The sequence below is a fragment of the Cinclus cinclus genome, chromosome 4, assembly GCF_963662255.1.
Source record: "Cinclus cinclus chromosome 4, bCinCin1.1, whole genome shotgun sequence".
NCBI lineage: Eukaryota > Metazoa > Chordata > Aves > Passeriformes > Cinclidae > Cinclus > Cinclus cinclus.
The window spans coordinates 45,085,006-45,102,320 of NC_085049.1; the positions used below are offsets into that span (position 1 = coordinate 45,085,006).

A 17,315-nucleotide genomic window follows, 5' to 3' on the forward strand; every position below is an offset into this window, starting at 1 on the left:
CGGAGTGCAGAGGACAAGGAGTGCAGTCAGGCAAGGACTTTGGCTCCTTCACCCAAGTCAGTGTCTCGTAACAATATGTTTTGTCAGGTGTCAAAAGTTATTCAGCACAATCGAGTTGGTCAATCAATAAAGCAATTTATTCGTTGATAAGGAGCAGGCAAGCAGTACTGGGGACACAGGGAGTTTGCGCTCCACCAACACATCCATCCCGCCCCTGGTCACTGTCCCTTTTACAGGCTCTCTTTGGTGGGCTGTGCCATGCCTCCTGTGCTGGGCTACAAGTCCCAGTGAGCCCGAACATGTTGGCTAGCACTCAAGCAGCAGTGGCTACAAGACCCCACCAGGTGTGGACAAGGCTCAAGCATGTTTTCAGGTTACACTCCTAGCAAGCAGGGAACAGCCAGCAGTGACAAGCCTGCTCATGTCCAAACAAGCCCACGTTTTCTTTATACATAAAAAATGGATACAGTTCATAATTATAGTGGCAAAAAAAAAAAAAAAAAAGAAAAATACATAACAGCAAAAGCCAGCAATTCACAGCAAAGTGATTTAAACGAATATAATGAAATAATTCTATTTTCCTTTGTCTCGTGCCCATGCTTCAAGTTCAGTATTCTTGCTTATACTGCTCCCGTGGTGCGTTTCCATAATGACACGAATCACTGTGTAACATCTCTCACAGTACTTTGCGCTGTCCATCTGTAGGTTAAAGGCCGTGTTTGTGTTCGGGGAAATGCCCAGTCCAGTTGTGGACAGGTACTTGCGGCGTGGAGCCGAGGTGCGTTTGTGCGCGTGGGGGCTGTTGGGCAGGAGGTGGGGGCAGGCGCGCACACACACACACGCACACAGAGACACACAGACATAGAAAGAGACGCAAACCTACACACACACAGACATACAAACACATACACACCCACCCACGCCGCCCGGGGCGGGCGGGGCCACCGGAAGGCGCGAGCCCACGTGTCCCGGCGGGGCGGGGCGGGGCGGGCGGACCCGGCCGGTGGGCGGGCGGCCGCCGGGCTGCCTCAGCCATGGGCTGGCTGCCGGCGCAGGGCCGGCTGGCGGCAGGGCTGCTGGTCAATCTGGCCGCCTCCATCTGCATCGTCTTCCTGAACAAATGGCTGTACGTGCGGCTGGGCTTCCCCAACCTCAGCCTCACCCTGGTGCACTTCGCCATCACCTGGCTCGGCCTCTACCTGTGCCAGGCGCTCGGAGCCTTCTCCCCCAAGAGCCTCCAGCCCGCGCAGGTGCTGCCGCTGGCCCTCAGCTTCTGCGGCTTCGTCGTCTTCACCAACCTCTCCCTGCAGAGCAACACCATCGGGACCTACCAGCTGGCCAAGGCCATGACCACGCCGGTCATCGTGGTCATCCAGAGCGTGGCTTACGGCAAGACTTTCCCTCTGCGGATCAAGCTGACCCTGGTGAGGAGGCGGCGGGGCCGAGGGGAGCGGGGAGGGGCAACGCTGAGGGCGGCGACCCTGCCTAAAACCGCCGTGTCCCCCTGCACAGGTCCCCATCACGCTGGGTGTTTTCCTCAACTCCTACTACGACGTGAAGTTCAGCGTTCTGGGGATGGCGTTCGCCACCCTGGGCGTCCTGGTGACCTCGCTGTATCAAGTGGTGGGTAACGGCGCGGGGCCGGGGGCGTTGGGGTGGTTGGGCTCCCGCTGCTGCCCCTTGCTTTGATCGCCTTGAAGTAGCACCCAGCCGCCCAGGAAAACTTCCGTGCACCGCTATTTCTTTTTTTGAACCGCCACCAAATTATCATAATCCACCATAACCCCTGATAAATTAAGGAGTTGATCGTCCTTGCTGCTAAACATTGGGGTGTCATCTTTAACGTGAGCGTTATTTTCAAGGGGCAGCGATTGCTTTAGCGGTAAAACTCATTTTTTTTTCCTAGAGGGAGAAGATGTTTTCCTTGCTGAAGAGAGTGCCTTGTGTTTGAGCTTTTTCCCTAGAAAGGCTATTTTCCAGTCTTTCAATCCCGTGGTTTATCCTTGAGCTATTTACCTTTTAACAGTATCCTTCTTCAGTTTTGACTATTCACGTTCTTAAGTGGTTTTGTAGAGGGCGAATTAATACATAAACACACAATACAACCTCTCTGGATAATTATGATTTCAAAAATCCATATGTCCAAGGACTGTCTCAGCCCTTTCTGCTGTAACATTGAACTAGTAGCTCACCGGATTTGTTATTGACCATGACTGTAAGGGCCTCCTAAATTAGAAACTCCTGTCATGTCAATTTCTTCGTGTGAGGTGTACTGTGCCTCAAAAAAAAGTAAGGTTCTTTGACCCGTAGTGTGTAAGATGATAAATAACGATCTCTTGACCTGTTTTGGGGGCAGGAGGAGGAAAGAGGTGCTGTATAATAGCACCAAGTAATGGTGTATGTACTGGAGAAATAATGGTACTCGGGTAAAATTATATAGATAAAAAAGCCTGATCAAGTTTATATGCCTGGAATCCATGTTACCAGTTAATGTGAATTAAGTAAGTATTAAATGTCAGTTTTCAGCACAACACAAAGACACATCCTTTTGGCTGTAACATCTGTTTGCATAGCCATAGAGAAGTAATATTTGTGAAAGCATGCAACCTTTTGATGTTAGATTCAATTATAATCAATATTGAAATTAAATCCATTAAATCTGGAATAAACTGACAAAGGACAAATGTGTACTGGTTTTGTTAGCTTGTATGTACAGGAAAATGAGAAGAAAGAAATGGAATCCAGTCCCTGCTTAGGCAAGGATACTCAGCTCCAATGCAGGCAGGATCTGGAATTTGTGATGATGATAAAGGGGAGCTGCTATTTGTTCTTCCTCTAGCATGATACTTTACCCCCAGGCTACGGGAAAAGGAAGGTTTAAGCAATCTTTTTACTGCCCCTGAATATGATTTTCTCCTCTCATGGCTTTTTCACTTGGAAGAGACAAACACATAGGGCCCTCAGTGAGGCAAAGGTGAGGCTCAGCAGCCTGTTTAAGTAGTATTGTCCACAGGTGACTCCCTCTCTGTTAGTAGCCAGTTTGCTTTTGCTCAGGTTTTTTGATTTATGTTGGGTTTTTTTTTGGTTTGGTTTGGTTTGGTTTTCCTCATGTTTAACAGTTTTCTCTTTTGGTTTTAGTGGGTAGGTGCTAAGCAGCATGAGTTGCAGGTAAACTCTATGCAGCTGTTATACTATCAGGCACCAATGTCCTCAGCTATGTTGTTGTTCATCATACCCTTCTTCGAGCCAGTCTTTGGAGAAGGGGGAATATTTGGGCCCTGGACGCTTTCTGCTGTGGTAAGGCTTTTATTGACTTTATTTAAATAATTATCACTGATGCAGTTAAATTTGATAGTAAGGTCTCTTTCTTTGTGAAACAGACTTTTGTACAGCTGTTAGCTAAGGGGAGATGAGAGGGGCATGTACAGGACAAAAAGCAGGACAAAAAGTTGAGTCTGCCCCTCTTCCTCTGAGAAGAGCAAGTCTGTCAAGTGACTTATCTCCTTATTCTTGTTTCTGTTTAGAGGGCATCTGAACAAATGGAAAATCTATCAAAATCCAGAAGCTTCTCCTAGTGTATTAAGTGCTCTAGTTCTTGGTCTGACTGTCCACTCAGAGAAAGAGACACTCTCAACTTCTCTTCTGCAGAAGGATGCCAACACTGGTTGTTCTCTAGAATTAGTAGTTTATTTTCACCAAGAATACTATAGTTTCTCTCTGTATCCTTCTGTCCAAAAAAAGAGCTGGTGGCATATTCTTAGTACTGCTGGTTGTGTCCCTCGGTCATGGGTCATGTCTTGCAGCATTGCAATAACAGGATAGTGAGTATTCACAGTCATAAAATCAGATATTTTCCTAAAATAGTTTTTGTTGTGGCCATAAATAAGACTTTATCTCAAAGTTAAGGAATACAACCTCTATGTGAATGAGTATCTGGATTTTCCAAATCACTCTTAAATGTTTACCAAGAGTAAAGGAGAAAAGGCCTGTGACTTTATCAATGTATATTTATGTATTTCATACCCTGAGCTGCTTATACACATGACCAGTGTCTGTACTGATTTGAAACTGTTTCTATTTTTCTTCTCCGTATGTTTTTCTTGCCTGATACTTTGCATTTGAAAGTAAATGAAACTAAATAAATAATGTGGAATGTATCTGCAGATTGCCAAAAGCAAGTCAGATTACTGACTGTATCCATTAATCCACAGATAATGGTACTGCTGTCTGGAATAATAGCCTTTATGGTAAACTTGTCTATTTATTGGATCATTGGAAATACGTCGCCTGTCACGTATCCTTTGTAGCACTGGTCATTTCTCCTGCTTCCAGATTAATTGTGTTGAAATTCATTTGGGCTGATTTATGTGGGAAAATTGTTTGATAACCTTCCTGGTTTATTTTAAATGCCAAAGCTGGAAAAGCAGGTTCATGTTTTAGTGTATTTTGTTTCTTTGTTTGGGATTTGTGTAGGTAATGGCTGTTCACTCACTGACCTTCATACCTGCAAGGAATGTTAACTCACGCTTTGACTGCCTTGAGGAAGTATTGGCATGTCCATCAGACTGCAGTGAAAAGGGGTGGAAGGCTTTAGGTGGAGGTTAAAACAGCTGCAGGGATTGGGAAAACTGTATGAGTTGAGTCAACACAGTGTACTATTGCATGCTTTGGGTGGAACTAATGAAAATTCCAAGTGTTTCTTTTTACAAAAAAATAATACTGGTATTGGCTATTATCCTTAACAGATGTCTAGGTATAACATGTTCGGACATTTCAAGTTCTGCATCACCCTCCTGGGAGGGTGCCTCTTATTTAAGGATCCACTGTCTGTTAACCAAGGCCTTGGGATTCTGTGCACACTGTTTGGAATTTTAGCCTACACCCACTTCAAGCTTAGTGAGCAAGAAAGCAATAAGAGTAAATTGGTCCAACGTCCATAAAGCAAGAGTTTCTGAAGACTGTTGTGAAGGAAAACAAGTATTTAAATATGCATTGATTTTTAGAATGCACAAAATTGCCTCATCCACTTAGATCTATGGTTTTAGTTTAACTGCCAGGATTGTTATTCTGTAACTAAACCAAACAAACTGAAGGATGTAAAATGCTGGGCTTTTGCCATCTCAGTCTGTCTTATCATTTTCATTAAACTAAAACTTTCACTTAAAAGAGAAAAAGGCACGCTTCAAATTGCTGTGGAAATCATAATGAAGTAATTATATTTTTTTGCAAACCAAATGAGATCATGATGGCTACAGTTACAATACGGAGAGAGAGACAGAAAAAGAATCCTGTCTCTGTGATCAAGCCAGTATTGCCGTTGTGAAGAAACTTGGAGGCACTTTTATGCAGATGTTCTGGTACGTAGTGAGGCTTCCTCATTTTTGTCTGATGAACAAAGGAGAGGGAAACATACTTTGTCCAGTCATTTTAAAAAAAGGCTGCCAGACTCATTTCTATTTCTTGTATATGCTTTCTTATCTATAGCTTCAACACAGGGATAGATTTTTAGATTAAGAAAGTAGATAAAATTACAGGTGATGGGGAAAGCAGAAAACTTGAAGCCACAGGCCAAGCTGTGGAAAAGTAGGAAATCAGATCTAAACAGTTCATCTTAATTTTTTCTTTTGTCAGCACATTAATGAAGTAATTGACATTTTGAAAAATGTTGCTACTGCTTTATAATTTTCTTGGTGCCAAAACCAATACTTTACACAAGATCTTGTAAATAGCTGTGAGCCTAATAAAAGCTCTGGTTTTGTGGTAGTAACCAAAAGTTTTGTAGCCTTTGCACACAGACACTCATGCTAAAATATATTTTTGAGAAGGCTTTGGAAAGGTCACTGTCCTTAATGGGTGTGAAGGTTGCCCAATTCTCTCTCATGGCTTCAGCACTGCCTCCCTTGCTCCCATGCCTTTCCCCAGGAGTTACCTTAGGTGGTATCTGCAGGTTTGTCTGTTGTCATCATTTCAGGGGAGAGGCCATGGGCTGTCTGGATATTGCTGGGTGTGAGGCAGCATTTCCTTAACAGACAGTCCTGGGAAATGTATCTGAATGACTGAAGAGTATGAGGTGGGACCTGCTGCTCTAAATAAAAATTTTTTGAAAATTATTTTATGACAGTATCAGGCACTTATTTTGACAACGTGGATGGAAGAAGTTCAGTGCTGTTCTAGTTTAAAAAAGGAAAGAAAAAAATAACTGTAAATCTGGTGAGAACATATGTTGACTAGATTTGCAGGGTTAGAATTTAATTGCAGTATCTTAATCCTTACATACTGGGGTTTGTTTTGTCTTCATCTACCTCTATCAGATTTAAAGAGGGGAATTGTATGGACAAAACCAAGTATTTAAGTTGTGCGGCCACTGACAGAAATAATATTTACTTCCACTAAGTTTTTTACAATAGAGGTAAGAAGTCTTTTTGTTGGAAACAATGCAAATTTTCTCAAGCTTGTAAAATATTTATTCTGTTACAGAGTTCTTGATTTAAGAAAAAGTTATTCCTCTGTGTAACCTAGGTTTATACAGTAACATTCTATATCATTTCAGAGCTACAAATACCTGAATAATTTTACATCTTTACCATCTGTTTCTTGGACATTGTACTGGTCCAATAATATTTTTTTTTAAATACAGTTTTGTAGATCTGTATAATTAGTTTAAAAATACAGCCTGGACTACTGAAAGATGTGTTCAGATGTCAAGCTCTGGATGCATATCCTTCAGTATGTACACTGAGAGAGCCATTTGCATTAATTTTGTGCCGTGCACAAGTTCTTTTGAGATGTAGATAGACTGCAAAAAAAAAACCAGCTGGAAAACAACTGAATTACATGCCTGTATGACAAAAAATATTTGAGATGAGATGAATGTAAATATGTATATAAAGTGGTAGAATTAACTTAAGAACCATGCCTAGAAATACAAAAGACTCTGTAAGGAGAGGAGCAGATCTGCGAGAGAAAGTTAACACCATCATTAAAAAACTACATTATAAATATAATCTGGTGCTGGGAGGTGTGTGTGGGAGTCGCTTAAGTGATGTGATGATTTTTTTTTTTTCATGCATTCAAGAATCTCTTTTAAGATTTACTTGTTGTATCTAATAAATAAAGTATATTGAACTTTGTAATATGGTTCAAAATATTAAATCCAGGATGCTTGTGTAATTGTGGGATAGATAGATCTTTGTTTGTATTGTTTCTTTAGATACCATTTGTAGGGCGGGAATAAATTTTTAATCATTTGTCTTATACCTGCTTATTGCAGAAGAGAGGAGTTGTGGTTTTTTTTCTTCCTTTTGAATTACATAACTTTTTGCGTCTAGATGCGTATAAGACAAAATGTTACCACATGGATTTCTGTCCACATGAATACAGTGCGGAGTTTGAACTTTTTGGACTTGTGACTCAAATGAGGGAAACTTTAAATCCCGAGGTAAAACCGGAGTCTTATAAAAATCACTGATACTTGCTTATTCTATTTTTCACTACATCACTTGAATGTGTTCTCCTGTTAACTGTGTATATTTCAATGAGTTTTGGCTTTCCTGAAAGAGAAATCAGAGGCTTGCCATCTTCAGCAATGTGTAGTCATCACCCTGTGTGAGCTGTTGCAACTGAAGCCATACCATACATGCCCTAGTGTTTCCTTTCTGCTTTTAATTTTACTTTATATTCATACTTTATATGACTAAACTCTGGTAATTGGATAGGCTTTGGTCCTTTTCTGCCATGCAGTGCTTTGCTGCTATATTAGCATTCTTTAAAAAGCTACCATTGATGTAGTTGAAATGGAACTGTAGATACCAAGATGGCATTTAAAAATGAGAGCAGATGATTCTGATTAAAATGTGAGTGACTAGTGGTAAGTCACTTAGCCTTTTCCCCAAAAACACTTTAGAACAACATCCGCAAGGTTTTCCCATTTTCCCATAAGCAATAGGAAGTATGTCTTCATTTAAGTGATACTCAGTGTAAAACTTCGTGTTGCCTTTAACTTTGGTAACTTGGCACTTGTTTGACAGCTTTTGCGTCAGGTTTTGTACAACTTGCTAAGTTCTTGCAGGCTCCAGGGCAGAGTGCCAGAGGAGTTTTCCTGTAGATGGGTGAACAGCTGCCCTCTCAGGCTTGAGGTTGATGGAGCGAGGTTTGCTGCTGTTACACGTATGAAAAGGATTTTTGTCTTGCAGGAAGTCTACAACGTTCAGGACAGAACTGCAATTCAGCAGGACTATATCCTCTCTCTGTCTCATTTCATTAAATGAATGCTCAGCAATGGCCCGGGGCTAAAGCAGCATTAAAACTTTGTTTACGCTACCCATAGTTTTCTATTGAAATTTTTAAAAAATATTAGTGGTAGTCAATGCTGGTTAAATATTAAGGTAAAATCTCATTTTTTATAATGTCTTATTATAAAAGAGTTTCAGAATAGTGGTTTTTAACATTTTGGAGTTGAGCTAATGTCTAACCCACACCTAGTTTGTCAAATTTTCAAAATCTATCAAAATAAGCTGGATTTCATAGCTGGGTGTATATATTGGTACAGTTGGGCTGCTGAGGAAAGGCCTGCTCTTGAGCAAAACTGGACACTGGCACACTGTTCAGGTGTTTAGCAGTGACTAAGAAACATTTGGCCTGAAATTCACCAATGTACTTGGGAAAGGAAAAAGGTTCACTGATTGGTGAGAGCTTTTTACCTTCCTGCTTTTTATGTCCCTGCTTTTAACAATAGGCTTGCAGGTTCACATTTAAGATTTTTCTTCTAAAATGTCAGTTTTGCTTCCAGTTAAATAGTTATGTCTTACCTAGATTATGAAAGATACAGAGTTTGGATTAAAGACTTGCAGGTATTTGTGTTATGGGGTTTCTTTCTCTTAAAATTTTATTTTAGCCTTTCAAAACCTAAATTCCCTGTTTAATGAGAAAACAAAAAATATTTTCATAAATGAAAGGCTACTATGCATATATAGTGAAAGTGTGTTTTGTTTTGCAAAAGAATTTCACTCTTCTAATTTTGAAGATGCAGCTCTTTGTTTTTCTGCTGTTACAATCGGGCAGATGAAAAGAAGCATTGGCTTTTCTGCTTCATACAAATTCATTCCCTCCCTGTAGGTGCTCTCCCTCTGATAGCAGTTTCAGCCTTCCATTTGACAGGTTGGTTCTTGCAAAAATGATTGGGATGTCAGCTGCAGAGGGTTAAGAACACAAAGGAAAAGACAGTCAGTGGGAGCTGGTATAATCTTGGGTGATGAGAAATCCTACTGTAAGACATAGAGATGTCATACCAAACAGAACAGACCTGTGCTAAGCAGCAGCCAGAGAGGTGTGGGTATAGTCTCCAAGCAGGTATTGCAAAGAATGCAAGAGCCTAATTGTTTGCATTCTTACTGTGCTGTAGTAGTTGACAAATTTAATAGTATAAATATAAAAAATAAATAAATATAAAAATATATTGTATGTTTTATATATTTATATTTGATATTTATAATATTTATATATATAAAATATATAAATTTATATAAATACAAATAGTATAAAGTAATTTTTAATACTATAAAATGGAAAATATAAATGTCATGAAAAAATAAAAAAGCTGGATTCAGACAGTATAAGATCTTTGCCAAGCTTGTTCCACAGCAGTGATTGACCTTCCTTGAGAGAAGGGAGCTATTGTTGTCTCTCCCCTGCTCCAGTGATGCTGGGCTTGGTGAAGGAGGGTTTGTGTTCCTGAAAGCAGCTCTACTTTTTTTCAGCTGTATCAGTTGGTCCAATGAAAGCATATCACCTCTCCCTATGGGGCTTGCCTCACTGAATCTGCTGTTTCTGCTTTCATCTGACTGACGTGGATCATTCCCTTGTCTTCCTTATATGTGTAAAACGACCTGAAAGGTCTAATGGACCTAACGATTCTGTTCTATGATTCTGTGACCCTGGGGAGTGGAACATATTCGATTGCCTTTTGTAGCTGCAGTGTCCAGTCAGCAGTAGGGAATCCAGCCTTGCCCAAGAGGTCGTAGTTATAATCTACAGTACAAGGACTAAAGAAGGGGGAAATGTGATCCCTTTTCATTGTTTTAGTTGCCTTGCAGTTTCTAACACTTTCCAATTTTAGTCTTTGTCATTTCCCTTTAGTAGGTGCATAAGCTCCCTTTCCTGTTCCAGTCTCTCCTTTCTGTATAGTTATAATAGTTTATGGAATTCTGGAATTGAGGCAGAAATTGTATCATGGCTCACATAAATACATTGATCTCACCCACTGCTGCTGCTTTTTTTTTTTTACATAGGGGGCCGTTGTCTGCCTTCCAGTCCAGAAAAAATTACTTGCTTAAAATACAGGAGTTGTCAGGTTAACCTGAATTAAGAGGTAGTTAGTTCAGGAGTTGCACGTGCCTTCCCAGCTGCACTTGCTTAGTATCAAACAGGCACAATGTGCTGCCTTTATAATGGATAAGCAGGAACAGACATGGGCAGATTAAACATAATGTAATTAAAATAAATTACATATTTAGAAGCAAGTAGGGGGAGCAATGCAAAGGCTGCTTGGAGGATTGGCATTGCAAAGATACTTTTGGATCTGTTTGTGGCTTCGCTAGAGCATGAATACAAGCCATTCATTTGAAGGCATGTGGTTATATTCAAGGAGCTCCAAGAAGTCCAGCATGGCTGTTGGCTGTGGGGGCAACATGCATATGCAGGATGCACATGTAGGCTAAGCAGTGTGTCAGAAAAGAGCAGGATTATTTTAGAACTGTGGATGGCTATATCTCATCTAGGAAGTGCAGGGAGGAGATCTCTGGTTGAAGCAGAGCACAAGAATGTAATTTTTAATGATCTTGGCACTAAAAATGTTGTTTTACTTTCTTACTAAGCAGAGACTGAGAAGCAAACTCGTTTAGAGGAGCTGTGTTCTGAAGCACATTAAATAATCACAGATACTGAGACCATAGAAGTGGTTGTAATTAAAGAAAAAAAAGAAAGTGAGACAAAGGATTAAGAAACAACTGGGAAGAGTAAACAGCACATACACATCTAGGCAGGTTTATAATTATAAGGTCTAAGTTTAGATGCTTAACTCCACAATTAGCTCAATAAAAGTACCAGATTTGTCAATATGAACTTCTTCCTTTTCAGGAGAACTTGATAGAGAATGGCACTGGCTCAGCATTTCCAGAAAAGAAGATGCATAATTGACAAGTTTGACCTTTTTTATCTCCAACTATATTAGGTATCCTACTCAACCAAGAAACTGAGTCCTTCTTATGTTTCCTTGCACTGCCCACAATGTTTTTAATACTCCTTACACTCTGGGGAAATAATTTGTGCACTTTTCTAGCCTGAGTGACTGAATGTGTTTTGTTTTACAATACACCGAAGTTGTGTATTGAAAACTTGGATTAAGATCATCTTAACTGAGCTTCTGTCTTTGAACTGAATGAAAAAAGCCTCTCCAGCTCCTATTATACAGCATCAACAGTTGTGAAATAGATTCTTCTCTCCAGAGCGTCAAAGCAGCATTAAAATCCGGGATTCAAAGTACTTTACTTGTTAAGTGCATCTCTTGTGGTGGTTAGTCAGAAACTGGTTTCCTATTTGTTAATCCAGTTGAGGGAAGAAACTAACAGTGGTGATCATATGCCCTACAGGAAATGATGATACATTTCCGAAAACATAGAGTCTTGCTTTTCTGACTGTTAAGGTGGTTCTTCTGATCAGGATTAACAATGTACCAATGTTTTTCAGCTAGTATAATTCCCCAGAGATGTGGTAGGTTTTTGGTTTTTTTTCCTCATACAAAGCCTAAGCAAAACTTTTCCACAAAGCATTTTCCAGTTCATTCATAACTTTGTCTCTATTGGGATGGACACATGAACTTTCATTCTGTACCCCTAAACCTACAGTCTCAAAGAGTTCCAGCTGACAGCCATATGAATAGACACGTGGGAGGTTGGCACTGAGCTGGGATTGCCTGAGCACCTGCACCAAGTTGGTTTTATAGAAATAGATGCAAGTTTACAGAAGCAAATCGTCCAGTATTTGAATGTCATTCAAACCTCATCTTGGATACTGAAGACAGAAATGTAAGTTCAGAAACTTTGAGAAATTAGCAGATGTAGTTGAAGACACACTCCTAGCACAGATTATACGAGAGGGCAGCATCAGCAGAATGTCATGTTCCTTAAAGGCCTAAGTCCTGTGGACCTAGCTTAGGGTTTTGCTTCTGCCCCTTGATCTATCTGAACTGGGAAGTTTATATGCCCTCCGCTAGGCAGAATAGCCACGACTGGCTGTAGAGCCTTGCAGTGCAGGCAGGCAGGCAAGAGTCCATGTGGGACAAGAGGGAAGGGTGACACCACACGGCTAGGAACAGCATCGGGGGAAACGCGGCGGAGCGGGAGGTGCCTCTTCCACCGTCCGGATGGAACAGCCGCACGCCCACAATCAGAAGACAGGTTTTGAAGGAGGAAGTGTCACACATACACGAAATGGTGAGAAAGTACTATTTTCATGTACGGCTACCAGCCTCTCAGACCGAAGCTCTCAAAGAGCTTCTTAAGCACTCAAGATACTGATGAGCCTTTAAGTGGTCTGGAAGTCTTTGGGAGACTGGCCCTGAGCCTCAGTGGCTTGCTTCCAGCCTCTGCAGCCTCCTGTGGACTGGCAGTTCTCTATTCCCCTTGTCCCCGTATAAAGGGAAGATCTTTGGAATACAAGTTGTATGTTGATCCTATTTTTCAGTGTGCTTTATTTAGCTGAACCAGACTGTGCTACATCATCTGTTTCTGCTTCTTTGATAGCCTATAGTAATTCACTGGATATCACACAAATCACAGAGATATTATGTATAAAGGCTGGTTAATTTTCCAATCAGTTACTTGTCCCTAAGCAAGCCAGGATTTAAATGCCTTCAAATTAAGTATTCTCAGTATTTTCATTGAGTGTAAAAGTAAGATAAACAAGTCCCCTCATATTCAGAGCCTCCTTTTAAAAATGAATGTAAATCAGTGTATGCAAAGATGTCTGAGGAAATTGCTTTATGATGTGATGTCCTTATTTGTCTAATGAGATTTAAATTTGGGGTGCTAAGAATGACTGAGATGAAGAAAAATTTATTTAAAGACTTTGCTGCAGAAGTGGTTTGGCAGGATTGGATTGTAGTAGAAGCCAGAGACACGGGGCTCTAAAGAGGGCTTGCTTCAATTGCAAACTGGAACCAGAATCTAGTAAAAGTGGAGAGCTGATATGCAACATATAAAACATAGATACAACCACACTGTTTTCTTTGTTTAGTGCACCCATCGTTTTACTGTTGCATAAAATAATTGTATGGCTGCATGAAGCAAAAGGACCCAGTCCATGTGCAGAGGTTGCCAGTGGTGTGCATCAGTACTACTCCCCAGCTACTTCAGGTTTCTGCTTTTCCAGAGACCATTGTCCTTTTCGTGTCTGTATCAGTAAAGAGGAATGTGCACCCATGCTCTGGTCTCCCTTGGATACAATCCTTGGAGTACCAGTTTAAAATGCCAGAGTGAGAACTGAGATGTGGGTAGCGATCCTGTCACTGAGACTGCAGGGAAAAACAGAAACTCTCCAACATCTCTGCATTGTTAGAGAATCAAGGCAGTACTTTATTCTGGCCAAGATGTTATGTCAGCCAGGATGTGCAATAGAAATTACTTCGTCCACACATGCCTGGGTTGTGCAGTGAAAATCATTCCATCACAAATGGTTTTTCACCACATATTTAACATATTTATACAGACTAATCCCAAAGAAATTCACATTCATTGGTCTTAAATTACACAAATCTTAGTATTCTGTTTCCTACTGGTTATTGATCCCCTCGCCTTTAATGCTAATTTGGTCCTCATTCTTCGGTTGTTCTAGCAATCTTTCCCCTGACCCGGTGTCTCCTACCACACCGGGGCGGATCATGTTCTTTCATGTTCGCTTATCTCCTGTGCATCTTCTGGCTACTCCCAGTCTGTAGATGTTAAGCTCAGCTGACCCCACTCTGTGAACAAGGTCTTTTGAAGAGAAACTTCAATTTCCTTCCCCCTGGGCAAAGATGAGCAAATCCCTCACTAAAGATACATTAAAAATATTAGAAGTTGTATCATTTCCAACAATCTCTCCAACTTAAATTGTGTTGCAAAGGCAGTAACTTTTGTCACAAAGTCCAAACAACAGCAGAAAGGAGTGACGTCTTGTATTTTTAAAACAGCTTTCACAGAAAAGAACACTTGCAGTTTGAAGTACAGAGCAAATGAATTATAAAACACAACGGCCTTCAAATTTCCATCATAAGTGCCTCCTTTGGTAGTATCAGCATAACTCATCTTGCAAACCTTTGCAACACAGGAAAAGCTGGCTTTGGGTAGCTAAAGTAATCATCAGTGCTATCATGCACTCTTTGCTTCTCCCTGAGTAACACCTGAGGGATACTTCTAGGAATATGGTCCAGTTTTAAATGGTTTATTAACCCAAGTGACTTATACAGGAGATAATATTCAAGGTGTGGTTAGATGATAAGGAAAAGACCACTGAAGGGCTCAATGCCTTCAGGAGGAGTTATTTCCCTATTTCCATCTCCAGTTCTCTGCTTCCAGCTGTGTGTCCCTGCTGCTTTCTTTATTATGTCTTATGTGTTCTTGATAAAGCAAGCTGACATACTAGCAGCAAATACAAGTAAATATCCTGCTGTTGAATCAGATAAATCTGTGGTCAGAGGAGCCAGAGCCAGTTCAAAGAAATACTTGACTAGGAATGCACAGCTCCTGGCAAGACCATTGTTTCAACGGGGCATTAGATGAGCTTGGGACATTCTTTTGGTGAGGCATTTGATGGGCTTGATGGGCTCAGCTGCATCACTAAACAGTACAAGGAGGTTGAGGCAATCAACACCACACTTCTTCCAAAAACGTTCTCACCATCAGCTTGCAGCTGTAAGTGAGGAGACAAGGAGAAGAATGGAACACCTCTCTCGCAGTGGTGTGCCCTGAAATCAGCCAAGCTTAATGTAATCTTCCTCTTCAGTAACGCCGCTATGTAAGATAGCTGAAGCAGATCCTACATTTTCCCAGCCTACCTGTGTGCTGCTATTCCAGCGATGTCCTGGGCCAGCTGCTGTGTAGCTGCTCAGGACTACCTCAGGGAACTGATCTACAGCGAAAAAAAATCACTTTATTTCTCAGGTGTGCCAGGTCACTTTATCCACTCTATACCATAGGTGCACAAATAACAGAAGGGGCAGCAAGAGAATGGAAGAAATGGCTGGGAACAGATCTCTGTGAAGTAACATGCTACCAACCCGTTTACAAAGAGATGCATGCTGAGTCTTCATCATCTTGCCATTAAACACAACCACTTTAGTTTGGCTCTGCAGCTAAGTAAGCCTCACAATTGCTGTATTTCTTGAGCAGATCAGATAACGTTACTGATTAAGGATCAAAGAGAGGGTAAGACAGGCCCAAGTCAATGACTCCCTGCAGCTCTACCTATACTCCATCTAATAAGAAAGAGGAAATTAGATATTGTCATATCCTCTGCATTGAATGAGTTAAATATCAGGATTGGCAATTGTCTGCCAAAAAGTATAGTCTGTATTTTAACAGACTCTTTTCGATAGACTTGGGGCAAAACAGGTGTTTTTGAGAATCTATTTGAAACTCTATTTTGGCATGAAAACCAGATCTGTGCTCTCAGATGTTTCACTGCAGTGCACTTCAGGGTATGTTTGTGTGAGGCTTGTTTTGCTTATGTGAGCAAATTGCAGCCTGTCCTCTGACAGCAAAGGCATGCTGCAGTAATACCTTACAGTCCTACAACAGTGGATTTGTGATTTTTCCTTTGTGAGTAGCACTACATGGTATATTTCTCTCAAGGTGTCCTACCCTCTGGCCTTGGCTCACAGCTGAACAACAAGTAGTTAAGATAAAAAAAGGTAAGTCAGATGTTAAAGCCCAGTGCCTGTATATCTCTCCAAACAAATAAACAAATGCGAAGAAATTGTCAATTTATTTTTAAACTACAAAGGTGATTTGAACTAAGATGCTAGGATGGATATTGCAAAACCAGCTGAATGAAGGAACACTGAAAAGTTGGTGCGCTTGCTTTTTGTGCAGGCAAGAGATAACTGAGATATGAATGATTCCATGGAACCAACAAAGCATAGAATAGTATTTTGGATGGCTTCATCATCTGCAGTCAGAGCTTAGTCTGTGTCCTGCTTTTCCAGTGGCATCAATGGATTTGTGCAACTTTTATCCAAGAGCCTTTATTGGGTGCTGTGAGTGGGAAAAAACCTTTTCTGCACCAGATGGCGCAATCACCAGCGAATTTACTGCCTAGTCCCGCGGAGCGGGGGCTCTGAGTCCAAAGGCTCCGAAACTGCAGTGGTGACTGTCAGACCGGCTTTAGTGGCACATACAGCCTTCAAAAATTCATGTACCGTTTGACTTAATACTCCTCTCTTCAAATACTGCCTTCCTGATAAAGACTCTGGATGTTATCCTCATCTGCCACTGGTACTTAGAAAGAGGTTTCAATTTGTGAGGCAGCTGGGGTAGGGGATTTCCCTTAACTGTATTGTTTAATATTTGCAGCTGGGGTAGGAGATTTCCCTTAACTTTATTGTTTAATATTTAGTAAACCCCCCCCCACAAAAAAAAAACACAAAAAACCCCAAACAAACAAACAAACAAACAACAAAAAAAAACCACCAACCAACACCACCCCTACCAAAAGAAAAAGAAATATTCTGGTAACAAAACCAAGTCATGGACTTGGACAAGAACTACCTGTTACTATTGGAAACTGCTACCAGCTGGGTTTCAGGTGGAAACTATTAAAAATTAAAACTCTACAATACAAGAAGAAAAGCAGAGTGTGAAATATATGGATATTAAAACACTTTTATAAAGGAGCAAAACCTCTTGCTATTTGCTTATTTGTTGATCCAATTCTACAAACATTTTCACATATAACTACCATAAATCAGGACACATAAGAGAAATTGCAGAATAGTTTGTGAGCTCTTTGTATGAAACTACTTTTTATATCTCTAGAGCGTGTATGTGCATATATATATAAAATATACTGTGAAAATATTAACAAAATCTGAAAAGAAGAAATTACGTGGAGGAGAATACAGGACTATGCAAGTATTGGGAAGAAAACACTGTTGGAGGCAAAGTGGAGAAAATCAGAGGTGAATGTGAAAAAAGCTCAGGACACTGCTGGTCATCCCAAACAATGTCTGGCACCTGAACTGCAGGATGCCAAAGTTCCACTTCCTTAGTGTTTCTTACTGCAGA

General features: G+C 40.8%; 1 protein-coding gene across 2 annotated transcripts; it reads left to right on the forward strand.

Annotated features, from left to right (window-relative positions):
• Nucleotides 1–1,021: 1,021 nt before the first annotated feature.
• On the forward strand, nt 1,022–7,742 carry SLC35E3 (solute carrier family 35 member E3). 2 transcript variants are annotated; one of them, XM_062492012.1, is made up of 5 exons: nt 1,022–1,424; nt 1,513–1,623; nt 3,139–3,297; nt 4,212–4,294; nt 4,754–7,742. In XM_062492012.1, the coding sequence occupies exons 1-5, from the start codon at nt 1,035–1,037 to the stop codon at nt 4,938–4,940; spliced, it is 930 nt and encodes a 309-aa protein (XP_062347996.1). In that variant the 5' UTR covers nt 1,022–1,034; the 3' UTR covers nt 4,941–7,742. The 2 variants fall into 2 exon arrangements, with proteins under 2 accessions (XP_062347996.1, XP_062347997.1); XM_062492013.1 differs by lacking the exon at nt 1,513–1,623.
• The last annotated feature ends 9,573 nt before the right edge of the window (nt 7,743–17,315 follow it).